Source organism: Sphaeramia orbicularis, chromosome 19 (genome assembly GCF_902148855.1).
Source record: "Sphaeramia orbicularis chromosome 19, fSphaOr1.1, whole genome shotgun sequence".
Lineage (NCBI taxonomy): Eukaryota > Metazoa > Chordata > Actinopteri > Kurtiformes > Apogonidae > Sphaeramia > Sphaeramia orbicularis.
The window spans coordinates 33,040,298-33,062,054 of NC_043975.1; the positions used below are offsets into that span (position 1 = coordinate 33,040,298).

Here is a 21,757-nt window from a genome sequence, read left to right on the forward strand (position 1 = left end):
TCTTTATTTTACGTACGACACCTGACAACACGATGGGGGTTTGGCAACATTTTCTTTTTTGACTTTATTTAGAATTTACACTTTGTACAAAATCAGGAAGTAATTGAGAAACAGTTGCAACAGTTATTGAGTTGGAGTATTTTGAAATGATCTACAACAAACTGTAAGGAATTAGTACAATATAGAACAATTTAAGTGTTAATAATGACACTGCAAATATAATATATTTAATTTCATTGCTTCTGCATTTACGCATATTATCATCCATTACCTGATTACACAAAAGCTCCCATAATAATAAAAATGTAAATAGCATTTTGTATTATTGTGTATTATAACCTATAATTTTACTTTTACTTGATTAAAAACTAGGCCATGAAGGTTTAGATCAAACCATATAAAGGTCTTGTCTTTGTGAAATCAAGTGACATAACAGAGAAAGAGCTAAGAGTTTGCCAATAGTGTAGCACCTCCTACACATAAGTTCCTCTTACTGCCTTCTTTGAGCAGTAAACTGGATGATGAATTCTGGTTTTGACGCCCCTTTGTGACAGCCTCACTCTCACAAACAGACAGTAACCTCCCATTCTTTCAGTAGAAATTTGTGAGTCAAGACACATATACTTTTATTTACAGCCCATGGGTCAAACATAATGGATGCAATACTTACTGCCACAATATTCTTATCAGGTAGGACATATTTACTGACTTTGACTTGTTTGTATGACGTTTGTTTTACATACATGCTTTTTTTTAAAATTAAAGCCATAATGCCTTATAGCTTATCAGGGTTCATACTGATAGAAGGAAAAACCTGAGGGTGATGTTCATGATGTTTACATGCTAAAAGTGATGATAAAATCTTGTGTTGTAGTTTTATTTCTCACAACTTCAGTCACTACCAGTTACTGACCTATAACAAACTGGAAGTAGAGTGATGTGTTTTTTTAAATCATGTTAAAAAGCTAATGTAATAATTAAATAATTGCATTTGAAGCTTATGCTGTTAAATTGTAACCATGAAAAAAACAAGCATCACAAAAAAAGGCATAATACTCAAAGTTTTTAATAAAATAAACAGTTGATATTTGGATGATTTTTGAAAAATAATATCCAAATGGGTGATATAAATACTTTATAATTGGACTGAATTACATTTCCATTAAATGTAATGTAAGATCAAAGTATTTTAAACAATCATTGGTGTAGACAAAATTAACTAATGGATGTATTTCTTCCTCTAAACAGTATTTCCAACATCCTTATAAGAAGTAGAGAACTTCCTCTAAAATACATATATGGCAACTTACATATTAACTGTGGTAACGTACATCAAGAAAAACACACATATTACATATAAGAATGTTTTTATTTTCTTCCTAAATTCTAAATTATGTCTTAAATGACCATCTATCCATGCATCAACATGTACCCGCCGTCTGGGCGCTGGAGTCTGTGTGAGCGCTCACTGAGGGATGTGATACAGTCTGGAAAATCACATGGCTGTAATACACATCAGAAACAGGGAAGCACATTGTTATTCAATAAAACACCAAAGATGCTGTGGCAGAAGTCCTTTTAATGTCACTGTGATTATCAATATGACTGTATTTCCTCAACCTTAGGGAGTAAACATACTGTACCCAAGCTACTCAGTTATCCACCTTTAGCAGCAGTGGGCTCATGTAAACTGTTTGATGTGAGATGTGTGCACTCTGACATGCTGCCCCACTTCCTGCTGTCACCTTAGTTATATTTTTAGTAGTGGTAGTTTGGTTCAGTTCATTATATTTATTGGCTTATTGTACAATCGTGAAGAATACTTCAAATGGGTAAAGTTTAATAGACAGAACCTATGATGAAGCATTTTCTGAAACCAGAGAGTGCAGTGGTAACAAGAAAAAGCAGAACCTGAGGCTACTTCTTCTATCTAGTGTTTCATTTTGAAGGGCATCTGGAAAACCTACACTGTAATTGACGTGTGTCTAAGATGTTAGATTAACCTCATCCTGGTTGTGAGTTCTATGAAAGGAAGAGCATATGAAAAACATGATGGTATCTTTTAAGCTGTGCATTTGTTCGACTCACTTTATAGAGCTTAGCCTGCTGAGGTCAAAAAAGATGGCTTGACTTATGCAATTTTCAAAGCTCTTTTTGCCATGTTTAAGTATGAAATGCTTACACCCATATAACCTAACATGTATAAAGATAATAATACCATACCAAAGATTTCTAATGGGAGAAAAACACATGTTCTTTACATTCAAGTCAGCTTCAGTGGAATAATGGATATGATTTTGAAGTGATTGTGATTTGTGATTTATTCTGAACATGCAATGAAATGTAACATATATATGAACAAGCAAAACATAAATGATAAAACAAACATCAACAATCAAGACAATCTTAGACAGAAGAACAGCACAAGTGTAGAGAGTTTAGAGTACAAGCATGTTACGCTTGAGGACTAAAATATCAATAGAGGAATTCAAGTTTCATTTTGTGTGTGAGACTGAATAAAAGAGAAGAGAGAGTGGTGAAAAAATAAAACATAGTCTGATGTTAAAAAAAACTACCAAAAACCCCCACAAGCAATAAATTGTGCAGATTCCAGGCTAGGCCTTCCACATGTCAAGTAATTATATATAATTAAAGCTGCAAGCAGCTTTGGGCGGGACCTCGCACCAGGCATTCCACCTCCCACTTGTTCCACCTCCCGTGACTGTCCACACCTCAGCTCCACCCACACCTGTCTGTCCCAACACCAGCCCCCACCCTTTTCTGTCTGTCCTCCTTACATCCCTTCAGAACACCAGCGATCCTTTGATGAAACCATTACCTTTTAATGAGGCTTTCACTTTGAAAAATCCGATCTCAATTTTTTTTTGCATATGACCATTGTGGAGAGTCTTGTGAACGTATGGATATATAACATGTGCGGAAAAAGTCCGAGGTGAAAAATAAGTTTCAGACTTTGCAAACTTCCAGACTTATATATATATAAAAAAAACTAAGACAGTTATCACAAAGTTATATTCAACTTTTTTTGAGAAGGGTTTACTCTATCTTTTGGTGCTATTCCAAAGACAATACGACAAATGGTTTTAGAGGAGATGTTTTGAAACATTTTATTTTGAAAGGCAGATTGTGAACTTCCTGTTGGAGTTAGACCATGGGTGTCAGCATATCATTTGTAGTGGATCATCAAACAAAATTTTGGTGGTAGTTCCATGTCTCTATGACATTCCTATTGGCCACTAGGCCCGTTTTTTTTTTTTTTTTTTTTTTTTTTTTACATAGGTGGCGCTAGAGAGCACATTTTGGCACCAATAGGTTTAATTTTTACATTTTATCACATTTTTCGCGAGATCTCACATGCATGCTAGATTTGGTGAGCTTTTGAGCATGTTTAGGGGGTCAAATTCCAGTTTAAAGTGACGTCGGAATACTAATGACAACATAATAAAAAATGAACGAAATACAATAGGACCTTGCCTTCAAGGCCTCCCATTTTGGCTTGGTCCTTAATAATAATGGATTAGATTTCTATAGTGCTTTTCAACACACCCAAAGCGCTTTACATTATTGATTCACTCTCACATTCTCCCTCTGGTGGTGGTAAACTACATTTGTAGCCACAGCTGACGGAAGCGTGCCTGCCAATTCGCACCGAACGGCCTCCCACAGACATTCACATGCAATGCTTTTGGTTGATGGATTTATCCTTTTTATTTATTTTATGAAATTATTCTTAAGTTGTTTTTTTGCACCCATTTTATGTACAGCATTTTTGCGATTTTTATCTGTGAAAAGCGCTTTATAAATAAACTTTACTTATGCATTCATACACCAGTGTGAGTGACACTGGAGGCAAGGTGGGGTGAAATGTCTTGCCCAAGGACACAATGGCACAAGACCAGGAAAGAGCAGGATTCGAACCACCAACCTTTTTGGATGACCCACTCTACCTCCTGAGCCATGGCCGCTATAGCTGATTTTATTTAGAATGCAACTTTCTGTATTTCTATACTAAATTGGGTGACCACAGTAAGGGAAGCAGAAGTTTCACACTTCTCAAAAATTTTTGACAGGGCGTTTTCATTTAAATACAGTGTATACCCTTCAATACTGCAAAAATGTGGTATATGGGGGAAAAAAAGAGATGAAAATGCTGTGCACTTTCCATCCTAGTCTACTGGTCTAATTCAGTTCAATATATAGAATAAACACTAAAGTTGTTTGTGATATGTTATTCTTCTGAACTGGAAAGAGGTGTCCTCTGGTTACTGTTCACTGGTTCATCAGGTTCAACATTTAACCTATAGTCAATCTAAAAAGGCCTCAGGGAACCACTAGAGGGAGCCATAGCTGTCCTCCTTGCATTGATGAGGCTTCTTGTCAGAAGTGATTCATACAAGGCTGTTAAATAGTGAACACATCCATGGCAGATACTCTTTAGATCGGTGCAAATGATCTACTACACAGCTACAACATCATGTGCATTTTACAAATACAAAAAAAAAAATTAGATTGGTCGTGAATGTATATAATAATTCCTTACCTGCTTTGTATATAGCTGTAAAGGTTTCATGTAACTGTACCCTATATGTTTATATTGTTTTAACATATTTGCAGAAAAGTTATTTAAATAGTGCATAAACAAGCACATAAATACACATAGTTCAATTGTTGAGAATGGCTGAGAGAAAGATGTTAATAATGTCCTGATGTCTATGTGATGAATATGTAGGTACATCATTGGGGGTGGGGATTGAGGGGGAATGTGGGTGAGGATGTTGCTGGTTGCTTGGGTCTCCTATCTATAAGAACTCTTGCTTCCTTGGGGGTTCCCTTTCATGTACACTACAAACAAAAAGTTAAGGATATGTCTTTTTTTGTCATTTTTGCCATTTATAAATAAAACTATCTGGTCATTAAAAAAATGTGTTTCAATTCAATTCACACATAAAAAAGTAAAAAGTGCTGTGCAAGAATCCCAACTGTAAAAAAAATAGCCCCTAAATTAAAAATATCCTTAACTTTTTGTTTGTAGTGTACATCTGTTGTAAACTGCTCATGTATAATATATTTTTCTTTCTCTGTGTATGATTAAAAAAATATCTGATTCTGAATCTGAATCTGAACAGAAAACAGCCAGAAAAGAGGAAATCATTCCATTTTGCACAAATGGATTATTTTCCAATAATGTGAAGGATACAATTAAATATATTTCACATTTCTTCACATAGAAGAAATGAATGGAATGAATGTGTTTGTCCCCTCTTTATTTCTTAGTTTTAAAAGCTGGACATGGTTTCAATGTTGAAACCGCGGCTTGGAGGACCCTGAGTAACTCTGCTGCAGGTTTTGGTGCAAAGGTGATACAAAGACGAAATGAGTAAGTGATAATAGCACTGAGCACCTCACAAGAAAAGAAGTTATGGTATTTTTTTTTTTGAGTAAGCTGTGTTGAAGAGGCATTTTGACATGTACATTTGGTTGTACTTCTTCAGCTTGCTGGTCAGTGCCCCCCTGGAGCAGTACTCACAATCAAGAGGAAAGATCTATAAATGCTCCACCAACTCCTGTAATGAAATTCGAATCTCAGGTAGGTTTCTATTTCAAACGTAAGACCACATACAGAAGCACGTCACAGATTGATAGTCCTAGATTATAATTTAAGAGTACTAGGATGATCATTTAATTGGAATGTGTTTCATTAGTTTTGGCTGTGATCTGACATGATGTAAATGTTTTTGATGCAGGGCCAAGTTTTGCGGTCAACATGTCCCTTGGTATGTCTATGGCAATGGATCCCAACACACAAAACACTATGGTGAGTTAGTTAAATGGGAAACATCAGACTATTTTTCTCCCTATTGGTAAAACTATTTTGTCGTTGTTCATACAAGTGATTTTGGGAGCAGGGAAATTATTTATTTATGTATTTGTTTATTTTGTCTCAAACTTTGAAGTAAAAAAAAAACAAAAAAAATAAAAATAAAAAAACAATAAAAGCAAGAAGTCAATTACATATGCACCCATCAATGGTCATTAATCACAGAAAAAGTAACAAAATACAATAAATTTAACATAAATCTACATCTGAATCAACTCATAAACACAGTTTGAGAAGGGACAGAAAGAAGCTATGGCTTATCTAGTCCTGCCCCTTCTTTACTTTCAGTGTCAGATTCATAACTAAATATATTTCCTTCATCAGCTATCTATCACATTAAAATAGATAACAATGAATAACTAGTCATAGCACTTTTGTATTGGTTGTATCACCACTGCTCAACCATTCTGCCAGAAATTAAAAATAAACAAATAGAGACTAAACTATGCAGGATATAAAACATAAACCCCAAACTTCATATAAACCCATCAAAAATATCTCCCATTACACGTACCAAAATATGAAAGTGGTCTGATTACTCAGTGTATTTGTATGAGTCGATTAACATTTGTTTGTATTCTCTTTTAAATAGCAGTGTATTCTTACATGACTTTAACGTTTCATTAACCTTATTCCATAACTTGATACCATATACAGAAATGCACATACTGTTCAGAGTTGTGTGGACCGCTGGCTAAATGAAGTTATGTTTACCCCTTTGATAATAGCCTCCATCTCTTATTTCCTATAATAAATAATCAGACGTGACTTTTATTCCTGTCAGGTGTGTGGTCCAACCATTCCAAAAGACTGCAAAAGCATCACTTTGTACAAAGGCACATGCATGCAAATAGACAGTAACAACAATGTTGGAAGTCCTGTGCCTTCAGCCATTGGTGGTAAGTAATACATGTAAAAATATAAAAATTACAGGCAAAACTTTTCACTTTATGTACTTTGCAGCGATAGAAATTGGATTAGTTGTTTTATTTCATCTTGTTGATCTGGAGGGATGAACCTGAGTGGAAATATTCAACTATGTGTCTGCCTTTTCTCTGTGACAGACTGTCCATCTCAAGCAGACATTGCTTTTCTGTTGGATGGCTCAGGCAGTATAAGGCCTCATCAGTTTACTAGTATGAAGCAGTTTCTTCTAAATCTGGTCGGCACGTTCGTGGGAAAAGATACAAGGGTAGGAATGTGATAACAAAGCAAAGACATCCATGAGTTTTCAGTCTTACCGACTGTTATTGTTCTGTTTATAACTTTACTCTTAAGGTAAAATAGTTCAATTACCAAAGTTCTCTGTTATTTTTGACAACCTCACATCTAACAATGTGTCATTATTTTTTTCTTTTTCCTGTTTGTACAGTTTGCAATTGCCCAGTTTTCTTATAAACCATGGTTTAAAGTCCATTATTACTTTAACGATTTTCGTGTCACTGGATCATGGCAATCACAAATTAATTCTATAACTCAACTGAAAGGTGCAACCTTCACAGCTGATGGCATCAGACGTGTTGTGTAAGTACCTATAAAATGTGCCGTCATTGTGATCATGGAATAAGCAGTGTGGTGTATTTGTGTGACTGTTATTGATAGTCAATCAAATAACAAAGTCAAATAACATTAGAGACAATATTTGAAAGAAGCTGAGTATGATAGTACAGAATGAAGTCACAGTGAGAAATAGAGATGGATTTTTTTGTTGTACTTTATTAGTCATACAACTGCATTTTTAATTTTAAACCTTTCACAACTTGTGTCTATGTTACCTTTGTGTTTCACTTCAACAGCGATGAAGTCTTTGTAGCAAATCGTGGTTCCCGGCCTAAAGTGAAGAAAGTGTTAATTGTGATTACTGACGGAGAATCAAATGACTCAGGGGACTTGAGAAGCGCTGCTAATTCAGCTGAGGCCAAACAAATTATTCGATTTGCTATTGGGGTAAGCTGTTTAGGTAATACAGTCATCAATCTCCAATACACGTACATATTCAAATAAACATTATTTGTGTTTTTAAAGACATAACTACTGCCCTTTTGCTTTGTATTCTGTGCACAGAACAGTATCTGCATGTAGACTTTATTTTCTACAGGTTTAATGAATGATGTGACAGAGCATCATTATTGTAAAAGGACATTGAATTTATTTGGATAAACACCTTGAGATGTCCTAACTCATTTTAAAGAGGGTTCTGACATACACCACACAAGAAAAAAACAATTGCTGCACTTAAACCAACCCTATACAACTTTATATCTGCTACTACACAATCACATGACTTGACAGTTTGAGTTAAAACTAGAGAATGCCTCTTGTTCGCTTTATTTATAATAAAACACACAACACACAAAGTATTGTGTTAAAAAGTTTTGATGAACCACTGACACAAACCATTTAAATGCTGTTCATCACTGTTAAATTTAACTGCATTTCCAACGGGAGCATAATGAGTGTAGTTGAACATAATGCTGAAAGTCTTGTATACATTTTGTATAAATCCATAGGTGGGGGATGCATTTAATAACCCTTCTGCGGAAAATGAACTGAATACGATTGCATCATCGCCAACAAATGACCATGTCTTCAGAGTGGATAGCTTTGATGCCCTTGACCAAATAAGGAAGACTTTGCAGGACAGAATCTTCTCTATCGAAGGTATGCAAAGCTTTAACTGTTAAGCTGACATAATATTCTATATATAAGTAAAATCTGAATATTCAATACATAGCTGAAATGAATACTTTATTTGTTGTTTCTTTACATGTCAGCATACACTGATCAATTATAACATTATGAAGACTGACAGGTGAAGTAGTATTAACTTTGATTATCTCCTGACAGTGGGACCTGTCAGTGGGTTGGATACATTAGGCATCAAGTGAACACTTAGACCTACAGCTTGATGTGTCGGAAACAGAAAAATGGGCAAGAGTAGAGATCTGAGAAATGTTGACAAAGGAGAAACTGTTTTGGTCAAATAACTGGGTTAGACCATCTCCAGATCTTGTTGTTCATTCCCAGTGTAAAATGATTAGTACCTTCCACAAATATCTAAAGAACAGCAACCAGATCTCAACCAATCGAGCATCTTTGGGAACAGAACATTATTTCCATCTGTCTAATATTGTATAGGTTCCCCTTTTTCCACAAAAACAGCTCTGACCTGAGGCCTAGACTCCACCAGACCTCTGAAGGTGTACTGTGGTATCTGGACCAAGATGTTAACAACAGATCCCTGAAGTCCTGGATCAGATTTATTTGTCCAACACCTCCCATAGATGATCAATGGTCCTGAAATAGGGATGTCCTTCCTTAGCCCATTTTCGGTCAGTACTAACCACTACAGACCAGGAACACCCAACAAGACCTGCAGTTGTGGAGATGCTCTGACCCAGTCCCCACTGTTACAATCTAGACCTGGTCAGAGTCACTCAGTTCATTGTTACTCACTTTGCTGCTTCCAACACATCAGCTTCTAGAGCTAAATGCTCACTTATGTCTAAAATATTTAACCCAGTGGAAATCCCCACTGTAATGATATAATTAATATTATTACCAATTCTCCTGTCCATAGTCATGATGTTATGGCTGATCAGGTTATTAATGTGATTAAAATTAACTTACACAGACATGTATTTTGCTGGATTCTGAAACATACATGTTTCTTTTCTGTCTCAGGATCTCAATCAGGTGGAGAGTCACTGAAAATGGAAATGGCTCAAGAGGGCTTCAATGTTGCTTACGTACCTGGGGTAAAAAAGCAGACCCACTTATACCTCTGTGTCCCCTTTTGTGGATAAAACACACACAGATAATTGTTATGTAAAAATCTTAACCAATAAAGACCCAATGCTGCTTTAGTGCTAGTTCTCAAATACATTTCTCTATATATATTTCACCTTTTACAAATGATTTATCACCATTTATTATAACATCATCCTCTGTATTTTGCATTTTTTCAGTGAAAATCATATATTTTCCTATATTTAATTTACTGATAATATAGATGTTCATTAAAGCGCTGATTAAAGTTGAGGGTTATTATATCAGAAACAGAGAAAAACTGAAGAACAAGTGATTTTCTCAGCAAATATATCATTAACTGATCATAAAACAAGTGTCTCCATTCACTGTCATTGATCCAACTCCATGGGTTTTACTGATGAATCAGTGTTGTAGAAGATGAGGGTGTTTCCACGTTCACCACAGAACCTCTGAGCATCCAAATGGGTCATATCTGATGACCATGAAAAGATGACAAACTGTGTTTCACACCAATTATTTACATGTATTGATAAGATTAGTGTTAGCAGTTATTAAACATTTTATATGATTTTGGTGATTTTATGTGTTAATATGAATGCATGGAGCTGCTTTTCGGTGCCAAATATATGTTCTTTTTTTTCTGTCTATATTTCAGGGATTTCAGATGACCACTATCGGTGCTAACGAATGGAAGGGAGGCTTTCAACAATACTCAAACACAAACCCTTACACTTATGGCCCTACGTCTATGGAGTCTGACAGTTACCTGGGTACAGATATAATTATTAAAGCAAACTGGTCTAATCTTTAGAAACCTTGACTTATGTGTTGATCCTTTAATTCTAGGTTACTCCATAGCAGTTGCCAAAACAAGACGTGGCACATTTACAGTCGTTGGGGCACCGAGATACCAACACAGAGGGGTTGTGATGGCAGTGTACGGACAAAACAATTACAGAAAGATTGATCCATTTCCATATCAGGTGTGCATTTACAATTATGATGGCTTGAATGATATTACTAAAGAGGACGTGAAGCGTATTGAATATAAACTGCTGTCATTTATTTTATTCTGGAAACAGTTTCAAAGTGGGGAATATTTCGGGGCAGAGGTGTGTGCAATGGATGTGAATGTTGACTCCTACTCTGACGTAATCCTGATATCTGCACCGATGCATGTGGAAAACGATAGAGAAGGAAGAGTTTACGTTTGCGACATATTCAATTTGGTAAATAACTGTACTATCTACTGCCGTTTAATTAAACTGTATGTTTTTATGATAATTTCAACATGGACTCTCTTCCTCCTATTTTCACCAGAATGTTGAGTGTCGTTTTGATTCTCCATTAGTCCTGAGAGGGGCACCTGACAAAGGGAGGTTTGGATCCTCTCTTGCTGTACTGCCTGATGTGAACAAAGATGGTTTCAATGATTTGGCAGTGGGTGCACCTCTGGAGAATGGGAGGCAGGGTAGCATCTATATTTTCCACGGTGAGGGGGGAGGAAAAATCAACCCTACATATTCACAGGTGAGCAAGACATGAACAAGTAACAATATTTGAAGGTTTATTGTATAATTAATTATCCTATAGTTTTAGATTATTGCCTTTAGTGTTTATACTTATTGTTTTAATAATTTTAATGCATGGACTATGTGTCAGTATCATTTTATTCTATTTATTGTCTTTTACTCCTATTCTGTTTTATGATTATGTATAGCACTTTGGGACAGTAGTGTCTGTTTTTAAGAGTGCTATATAAATAAACTTTGACCTTGGTAATATGGCTCCGGATGTCATTGAAGTAATTAATGGTGACCATGGGATATAATCCACCGTTGCCAATAATGTTGGAATTTTTTTTTTTTTTTTGTATATTTTCTCATGAAATGATTATGACACTGTGATTTATCCCTATAATGCCAAACGTATCATATTTGAGACATGAGTTTTTGAAGTCCTCGACATGATCAGTGATATTTTTTTGCATGCAATACATGGATAATCCACCAGGGGGAGGAATTCGTTCACCAGAGGCCTTTCCAGTGACACTACTGGATTGTCATTAATGAGGAAGGAGGCAGAACTTTGCCAATTTTGAAATCGAATTACCAATTTGTTAGACATGTTTGTGTTATATTATGTTTTTGTTTGTTCAAAAATAATAATATTTGAGTCTGGTAAAGGTTCATACTGCCTTACACATACAATTATTGTAAGTAATTTCTTTATCAGACAGGGGTAGTAGTTTGTTTACCTGCTTTACTAGTTTCAGCTACGTCCTGTGGCCTTCGTCAGACACACAAGAAGTAGCTGAAACTAGTAAAGCAGGTAAACAAACACCTACCCCTGTCTGATAAAGGAATTACCTACAATAATTATATTTGAGCATTGAGACCTGATGCATCACATATGATACAAAACTGAAACTCATACATGGAAAGTAATATTTAAAAAAAAATTTTGATTGTTCAGAACGACCAATAAAGGCTCCAGTTTCAAAGAACTGGAGTTTTCTGTCAATGATATAATGGTTCAGGCTTTACCGGGTTATTTTTGATAGATAAAGTGTAGTTGGGACTCAGTATGTAATCACACACCAAGTCAAAGGTGATTACTGATGTGTATAAATAAGGATAATAAAAGAGGAATGTGTCTGAAAACAAAATTATTTAAACTTTATGGACAACAATGTATTTATAATTTACACTGACCTGTTAAAACAAGTCATGCACAATATTTTGTTGGACCTTTAGCTTTGGTGATGGGACACATTTGGTGTGTTTATTCTATGTACAGCTCATGCAACATTTGAACATAACAATAACAGTTGTATGAATTTATTGGGTGAGATCTTGTATTGATGATGGGAGAGCTGGTCTACTGAATAATGTCTTCTCCAGCACATCCCAATGATTCTCACTGGGGTTCAGGTCTGGACTCTGGGATGTCCAATCCATCATTGAAAATGACAGCTCATGCTCCCTGAACCACTCGTTCACAATTTGATGTGTTATAATGTTGATTTTTTATTTATTTATTTTTTTTTTTTTTTTTACAATTCATGATGATTCAAGATTTTTTGTGGAAGATGATAGATGGTCTACATAGGCTCTAATTTGAGATTAGTTTTTAACTCAGAGAATTATTAGTTTCAGCAATATCCTCACTGTTTTCTTTGCTTGATACCTTCTATAATTTGACCCTTCTAAATCAAAGTCTTCATCTATATCTGGGATATGCCAACTGAGATGCGTGTTAAAGAAATGAGAAGCTTCTCATTGCATCAGTTGAGGTTAAAGAACTTGCAGCTGAACCATACTGATCACTATAGTTATTATCCAAGGGAAAGATCTAAACTGATTTTTAAGTCAAATCTAGTGATGGCTTTTTTTATTTATTTTTATTAGCCTACAATCGCATGAATACAGAATAATTTTTTTGTCGCCTCAGAGTTAGACATTTGTATCTACAGGAACAGGTCACATCAGTCCACCATGTTTCTGTGTGGACTCGGAATGGACTTCCTCCTCTTGTTTTTTTCTGTTTTAGTAGCATCTAGCATTAAGATGTATGTTTGGGTATGGACCAGTTTGTTTTATTCAGAGAATGGACAAAACAAACTGACTCTAACAAGGGACTTGCTCCTTTTTTTGCCTTTATGGTTGAGGGTTATATTGGGGTATTCCGTCGGTTGCAGTCTCCAGCTCTAACAATATGAACTTTAACAATATACCACATGGTTCATATGTATATCCTTTTGTATCTCCAGTTAAACTGATTAAAGTATTTGCTTTAAATAGAGAATCATGGCTTCAGACGTCAGCTCAGGACTGAACTATTTTGGCATGTCCATCAGTCCAACATCTTTTGACCTTAGTAACGACAACTTACCTGACTTGGCAGTGGGTTCAAAGGGCGCTGTTGTCTTACTCAGGTGAGTCCAAAATGTGCTTTGTTATTACTTTATGTAACTCTGAACCTTGTATTTGTTTGTTTCTTAAATAAGATTCACCACTAAAAACTTGAAGACAGTCACTGAGTCTTAGGAACTAATAAATTAAAGTGCTTAGTTTTATCTTAAATCACAAAACTAAAGCTGATCCATGTTTTTTTCTTTGCAGATCACAACCTATAGTAATGATAAGCACCACTGTGTCATTCAACCCAAAAGAAATTTCCACTCAAAACCTGAACTGTTCAAAACCGATGGATGGCACTGCCAGGGTCTGCTTTACTATGACCACAAAGTCTGGAATACGGACAGGTCAGTGTTTACCCCAACCTTAAACCACAAAGATGCTGTTCATCCAGTTTGATGTATTTGTCTGTGTTGCTTCTACACTCTTAAACTAAAAGTCAAAAACATCTCTTTGTAGCTCAAGCAAATATTAATTTTACTTTTACACTGGACGCCACCCGCAAGAGCCCAAACAACCGAGCGTACATCAGCGAGAAACAACAAGTGGAAGCTGTATCAGTTCAGCTAAACTTAAACCGGCAACAGTGCTCTGACATTAAGTTCTTTATTGAGGTGAGTCATTAAATTAGATACAGTCTTTGGTTTCAATGGTATCACTATATGTAGCATCAAAATATCCATACATCTAAAAAAATAAAATCAAAGGCCCTACACCTTCACTATGTTGATGGGTAATATTTGACAATGGTGCCTTTTTCTTACAGGGTTGTCCAGAAGATTCCCTCAATCCTCTTTCTAATGAGCTTCGATACATGTTTAAAGGTTTGCCTTCCAGTTCCAACGAAAATCTCAGGCCGAGTCTCCTCCAGCAGACTCCGCTAGTAGCCATTCATCAGGTAAGTGATTAAGTCACTTCAATCAATGGTAGCAAAAAAAAAAAAAACACACACATATATATATATATATATATATATATATATATATATATATATATATATATATATATATATATACATATATATATATATATATATATATATATATATATATATATATATATATATGTATATATATACCGTGCAGTCTATGAGAAATCGCCACTGATTTATTGTCATTTTCACATTGAACTGGTATCATAAATATGTTCATGAATGAAATAATGTGAATAGGTTATTTGTGACAGAAAAATGGAGCTACATCAGTATTGCCTTTTGAATTTTTTTTTTAACATAAAAGTGCAGCTACTGATAAGAGTAAAACTGTTAGATCTCATACACAGTCTATTCCTGTAAACTCATACTGTTTTGAAGGTTGATTCTGAATAAATGTGATCAAGCTCCTTCTTTGGTTCACAGTTGGGGTTTGAGATCAACTGTGGCACTGACAACAAGTGTGTAGACAACCTGAAAGTGGATTTCAACTTTACCAGGTGAGGCTGACTTACACAAATGAAGCCAAACTTAGGTGTGTGAACTCATTATGTATTTAGTGTTGTTTGATGCATGAAACCGTATGTCTTCATTCTGCAAGTACTGTTCCAACACCAAATCTATTACTGTATTCTTCCAATCCTCTGTGGTCCAGCAAAGAACTATTTCTGGGGGGGCTATATGTGTCAGTATTTTACTCTGAAACAGAAACAGAAGGTGAGGTGTTTTCTCTAGTTGCTGTATTAAAGTTAAATGCATCCAACACTTCCTTTTCTTCTGCTCTCATTGCGTCTTTTTCAGGTCCACAGAGGTCAGAGTGGGCATCGATGAACTGCTCAACCTCACCGTGTCCGTGGAGAACACAGAAGAAAACTCTTACAACAGCCGGGTCATCCTCACATACCCAGCAGAGCTCTCCTATAGAAAGTTCACTGCAGTCCAGGTAAAGCGTCAGCATCAGATCAGCATCGGTTCATCTTCTTATACAGCTGGTTTACAGTTGATGCTTCCTTCTCTTTTTCATACAGGGAAGAATTGAATGCAACTCTTTTGACAGTGAAGACGGCTTAACACGAGGAAGGACAGATTGTACAATTGACAAGCCTATTTTCAAAACCAATGCCAAGGTTATTATTATCATTATAAAGCAATAATCTCTCTGTCACGCCAAAGAAGAATCGGTCTCATTCCTGTGTCTTTTTAGGCTCTTTTTATTGTTTCCTATGGGATTGACACCCAGAGCCAACTCGATAGGAGGATTTTTTTCACTACAAATGCCACAAGGTATTGTAAATCTGCTAGTCTGATGTGTGTTTATATGTGTACAACAGTCTTTAAACATTTAGATATTTCTTTTTCTTTTTTTTTTCAGTGGGAATAAGGAACACTCAACAGCAAGTGAGCCATACAAAAGGAGATGGATTGGTGTGAAATACAGCATTTTTATGACAATTGAAAGGTTTGTGGTCTCCTATGAAAAATATAACTGCTGAGAATGTTCTAATAAAACAAATGTCATAACATTGCATTGCCTTGTGTTCATTAAAATCTTTTCTTCTTTTAGTACACTCAGCTACAGTAATTTCACCTATGGAAAGAATGATTTGGAGAAACCGGTCCAACAAAAAATCAAGGTAAAATATCCTCAATATTTTTCATTCAACTTGATTTAGACTTGACTTTAATGCTCAGTGAAGATCTTAACATTTAACTTTCTCCTTTTCAGGTCTCAAATGACATCAGAGCACTTAATTTCACTGTGGTGATCAGGGTTCCGGTAAAGCTTGGTGATAAGGATATCTGGACTGACTCAAACAACTTGAAGGTGATAGACTATGCACAAGTTCTTATGTATTTACTGATACCATAAATCAGGGGTGTCAAACTCATTTTAGTTCAGGGGCCATATTCAGCTAAATTTGATCTGAACTGGGTCGGACCAGTAAAATAATAACATAATAACCTATAAATAATGACAACTCCAAATTTTTGTCTTTGTTTTAGTGTAAAAAAAAAACCATTAAATTATGACAATACTTACTTTTATAAACTATGCAAAAAAAAAAAAAAAAAAACCCTGAAAAAACTGAAATTTAAATTTAAAAACATATGAAAATTTAGTGCAATTTTAACAATATTATTCCTCCACTTCTCATTTCTACATGTGCATTATGGATCAGATCTACAAAGACACAAAACACTGAGGAACAGGCAGAAAAACTGTTAAAACTGTGCTTAATTTTCTTTAGACATTTCAGGTTCTTTATATTTGTTCAGGTTCTTCACATTTTTGTGTTACAGGAGAGTTTGTAAATGTAAATATTTTCATAATTTAATGTTATTTTTTGCACTAAAACAAAGGGGGAAAAAATTAAGTTGTTAATTCTAGATTTTTTTTTTGGCTTAATTCAAGATTTTTTAACTTAATTGAAGATTTTTTTTGGCCTAATTCAAGAATTTTTTTTTTACTTAATTTAAGATTTTTAATTTTTTTTTGGCTTAATTGAAGATTTTTTTTTTACTTAATTGAAGATTTTTTTTTGGCTTAATTCAAGATTTTTTGCCAAATTTGAGATTTTTTTTTGGCTTAATTGAAGATTTTTTTTTACTTAATTGAAGATTTTTTTTTTTTTTTTTTTTTTTTTTTTTTTTTACTTATTTTGAGATTTTTTCCTTAATTCAAACAATTTATTTATTTTTGCTTAATTCAATTCAAGACTGTGGAATTTTTGCACTTGGCAAAAACATCCCAGGGGCCGAACTGGACCCTTTGGCCCCTGGGTCGCATGTTTGACACCCCTGCCATAAATGTTTCATACTTTGTGGTTTTATGCAACAGTTACTCTCATGGGCGTTTATTATATGAGGATGACATGTTCTTTTAACCAGATTGAAGACTGCGTAAGATACAGAGAAGAAGAACCTACTGTTACTGATTTTATTCCACAAATACAGAAAAATAAGTTAGTGGTAAGTATGGCACTATGCATAAAATGTGTATGTAAATGTAAACGTCTATTTCAAGCATCAAATGTGGCTTCTTCTAATCCCCTACAGGACTGTTCTGTGGCTCGGTGCTCAGTCTTCAGATGTACTCAGTTCATGGGACGACTGGTCAGTAAACAGTACGCAATCTCAGCCAACCTCAGCTCAGGCTGGATAGAGCAGGTAATTGAGTGTGATTCATATACAACATTGGGTACATTTTTACCTCCGCCAAGGAGGTTATCGTTCGTATCGGTGTTGGTTTGTCTCTCTGTTTGTCTGTCTGTCTGTGTGCAAGATAACTCAAAAAGTTATGGATGAATTTAGATGAAAATTTCAGGAAATGTTGATACTGGCACAAGGAACAAATGATTAAATTTTGATGGTGATTGGGGAGGGGGATCTGCCTTGGCGGAGGTCTGCGCTCTCCGAGTGCTTCTAGTTTTATTTATGTAGGGTGGAGTTATTTGTCTATAGATTATAATCAGTACCGCCACATCCAGCACAACCAGCACAGAACTGTAGTGATGAACTGCTGAGGACAAGAGCAGCCATGAAAAGAGTTATTTAGACACTTAACTACGGTGGCCAGCAAGGGCCAAACACATTGCAACGGCGCAATGCGTCTCAGTTAGAGAAAACAGCTGCAAGTACAGAAACGATGCAAATTCACAAAGTCAAACACAAGTCTAAATGAGGTACAAAAAGAGGAACGTGGCACAAATGAAAAAAAAAAAAGCGCTGCAAGAAACAAAAACAATTGCATAATCATCAAATGTTCTGCAAATGAAGACACGATGCAAACCAAGAAAACATCTGTATGGAAGTAAATCTGTCTCATCAGATTTTGAATTATAAAAGCCACTGAATTTCTAGCACTGAATGTTTTTGCACTGAAATTAAGTATCTGAATTTTTTCGGCATCACATGACCAACCTAAGGTAACTTGATTGGTTGGCTGTCAGTTCGACTTGAGACAGAATCATTGCTTATACTTGGTGTCCCAGATGTGTGATTGGAATTTTTTGTATCTAAATTTCTTGCTTCTGAATTTCTTGCGTCTGAATTTTTTGCTTCTGAATTTTTTTATTCTAAATATATGAACATAGTAAAATTGAGAGACAAAAAATTCAGATACTTAATTTCAGTGCAAAAAAAAAATTCAGATACTTAATTTCAGTATATAAAAAAAATTCAGATACTTAATTTCAGTACAAAAAAAAATTCAGATATTTAATTTCAGTGCGAAAAAAAATTCAGATACTTAATTTCAGTGCGAAAAAAATTCAGATACTTAATTTCAATGCAAAAAAATAAATAAATAAAAATCTGATACTTAATTTCAGTACAAATAAATAAATAAATAAATAAAAATCTGATACTTAATTTCAGTGCAAATAAAAATTCAGATACTTGATTTCAGTGCTAAAAAGATTCCGTGCTAGAAATTCAATGGCTTTTATAATTCAAAATCTGATGAGACAGATTTGCTTCCATACATCTGCAAATGAAAAACATTGCATAACCAGTCACTGCAACAGAAGTGCTCCAAACCTGCAGGGGGCAGCGTTTATAGACAACAGACTAGTGTCAAATACAATCAAATAAAAGTAACATGACCGCGCTATGCTGTAACTTCAGTTAGTTCCCACTGTAGTTTGAAAGACTGTCAGTCAGCTGTTCTCTGTCTCTCTCCATCCTGTGTCTCTGCATTGAGCTGTTCTGCTGACAGCGCCCCCTACATGTTTGGAGCACTTCTGTTGTAGTGACTGGTTATGCAGCGTTTTTCGTTTGCAGATGTTTACTTGGTTTGAATCGTTTTGTGCTTTCATATCGTTTCTCTATTTGCAGAGCATTTGATGATTGTGCATGTGTTTTTGTGTCTTGCGGCACATTTTTTCATTTGCACCACGTTCCTCTTGTTGTACCTCGTTTAGACTTGTGTTTGACTTTGTGAATTTGCATCATTTCTGTACGTGCAGCTGTTTTCTCTAACTGAGACGCATTGCGCCGTTGCAATGTGTTTGGCCCTTGTTGGCCACCGTACTCAACCCTTTCAGACCAAAAACAGCCCACAGCAAATAAAAGTACCAACTGATTTGAAATATTTAATTACTGTTGAACAACTAACCCAGGGGTAGGCAACCTGTGGCTCCATATGGCTTTGTCAAAGTATGGACATGACACAACCATAAAGTCAGTCTGATTTTATGCAGTCATAAAAATGTAGACTACACTCCAATGAATAAAAACAAATAGAAGTAGCAGTAGCAGTAAAAGTAGACCACTTTTTATTTATGAGACTGAAGGTATTCATCTGTATACTTCATTGCAAAAAAAAGCCTTTGCATACCAGTCAATTTTTGCTGCACGACACAATAAGGACAAATGTCACCATCTTCTTCAGTGTAGTTCTGTAATTTTATGTAGTTCTGTAAATGAACCGAAACTTTGATTTAATCTCAACATATTCCATACAAACTAATCCTGAAGAGCTTCTTAAACAGTCACCACTTTGAGGTAAAACTTATGAAGATATTTTTTTGCCCCCAACAAATTTGTTTCTATCCTAAACTGGCTCTTTATAACAAACATCAACCCATGAACTAACCCTATCAATACATTGAAATAATTCAGGTAAAATTCAGTTTCACAGCTTTCACCTCACTGTCACAGTGATAAAAATAGAATAAGAATAAATAGGTGGTATAAAGAATAAACTATAATAAAATGTAAAGTGTATATATAAATCTATTTACAATATCAGCGGTAGTGCAATCAGTAACACTTATGAGGTGTCATATATTAGCAGTAGAAAATAAAAAAAAAACATGACCCACATTTTGCCACAGTTTTCATAAGAACATTGAATCTGTTTTGTTGGACAGTGGACTCTAAACTCATAATTGTGTAACAAAGGGAGGCTTCACCTTGTGCAACTATGTGACACAAATGTTTGTCAGATTATTACTGTATCATGTTTTGTCTGTAATTGTCTCTCTACTTGTGACTGCCATCACACAGCCCATTTCTATCTGACCGACAAAGCTGATCTGTAGAGTAATACACTCCTTTACCCCAGGGAGGTACTTGATAAATATGACAAATTGACATTGAGTTTTTAGGTCGGCCTTTTAGCCAACAGTTTTGGCTCTGGACCCTGTATACAGCACCTCATTGCTTTGGTTCTTACTAAAACATTGCTGTGCTGACCATGACTTATGTTCATACACCTACATCAGAAACAACAAACTAACCCTTTAAGTGGCTCATCTGGGAGTGTTTCAAATGCTGCTGTTTCTTAAAATACCTACCATTAAAAATAACTCATCCACTGTTCTTTTTCCACAAACAGATTGGACTTAAATCTGCTAAATTCCTCTTGACCAGCACAGCCAGTCTGGAGTACGACCAAAACCAGTACATCTTCTATTCACCTGGGTCTAATAACAACGCTCCTGTTCGCAAGGTTCAGTATCACACATTGAATTGAAAAAATATACAGTATGTGTGTCCCTACAAAACCATAATGTACATTTGACCCATTATTATGTGTCATTTGATGTCTCAGATTGAGGTGGAGGTGGAGGTGTATCCTGAACCAGACTTCACCAAAGAGATCGTAGGAGGATCCCTTGGGGGCTTGGCCTTTCTAGCTTTACTCACTGCTGGCCTGTATAAGGTGAGATATTCTTTATATTACAGTATAAGGGGAACATTAGGCACTCATGACATTTTAATTTTTGTTAATACTTGTGTTTTTTCCCCTGTTATTTGTGGTTTCACTTTAGTACAGGATGTCACAGTATATATTTTGCTTCTTCTCTCTGTAAAACATTGTGTTTTGCTCTCATAGGCTGGATTTTTCAAGAGTAAATACCAGGAGATGATCAATAACGATGCAGCGGGAGCAGCACCGGAGGCTGATTTAGATGCACCACCAGCACCAGAATCATAAACTTCGGATAAAATCAGCTGATGTCCCAAACACACCGTTTATTTCCTGATTGAATACATTCACAGATCTAAAGATTTAGAACAGGGGTGTCAAACTCTTCTTAGTCCAGGGGCCACATTCAGCCTAATATGACATAAAGTGGGCCAGACCAGTAAAATAATATAAATAATAGGATAAGAACTTTTGAGTGAAAAAAGCAAATTCCATCATGAAAATGTTTACATCTACGAATTGTACTTGAACATAACATGAACAAATATGAACAACATGAAATTTTGTTTGTAAAATAAGTG

General features: G+C 35.4%; 1 protein-coding gene across 1 annotated transcript; it reads left to right on the plus strand.

Annotated features, from left to right (window-relative positions):
- Positions 1-555: 555 nt before the first annotated feature.
- On the plus strand, positions 556-21,494 carry LOC115410542 (integrin alpha-M-like). The gene is made up of 30 exons (XM_030122221.1): positions 556-690; positions 5,296-5,398; positions 5,514-5,608; positions 5,766-5,836; positions 6,684-6,798; positions 6,964-7,091; positions 7,272-7,423; positions 7,696-7,846; positions 8,410-8,560; positions 9,584-9,657; positions 10,326-10,440; positions 10,517-10,653; positions 10,753-10,899; positions 10,991-11,200; positions 13,474-13,607; positions 13,795-13,937; positions 14,050-14,204; positions 14,357-14,488; positions 14,948-15,021; positions 15,323-15,464; positions 15,550-15,648; positions 15,726-15,805; positions 15,894-15,980; positions 16,086-16,155; positions 16,248-16,346; positions 17,411-17,491; positions 17,579-17,689; positions 20,862-20,975; positions 21,078-21,188; positions 21,363-21,494. Exons 1-30 carry the CDS (start codon positions 654-656, stop codon positions 21,462-21,464), a joined length of 3,420 nt encoding a protein of 1,139 aa, XP_029978081.1. The 5' UTR covers positions 556-653; the 3' UTR covers positions 21,465-21,494.
- The last annotated feature ends 263 nt before the right edge of the window (positions 21,495-21,757 follow it).

Excerpts from the sequence above, each read along its gene's own strand:
- LOC115410542 (XM_030122221.1), top strand. The coding sequence starts at position 654 with ATGGATGCAATACTTACTGCCACAATATTCTTATCAG. Across the intron at positions 14,205-14,356 it reads ACATTAAGTTCTTTATTGAG|GGTTGTCCAGAAGATTCCCT; the intron begins GTGAGTCATTAA and ends TTTTTCTTACAG. Across the intron at positions 15,981-16,085 it reads ATTTTTATGACAATTGAAAG|TACACTCAGCTACAGTAATT; the intron begins GTTTGTGGTCTC and ends TTCTTCTTTTAG.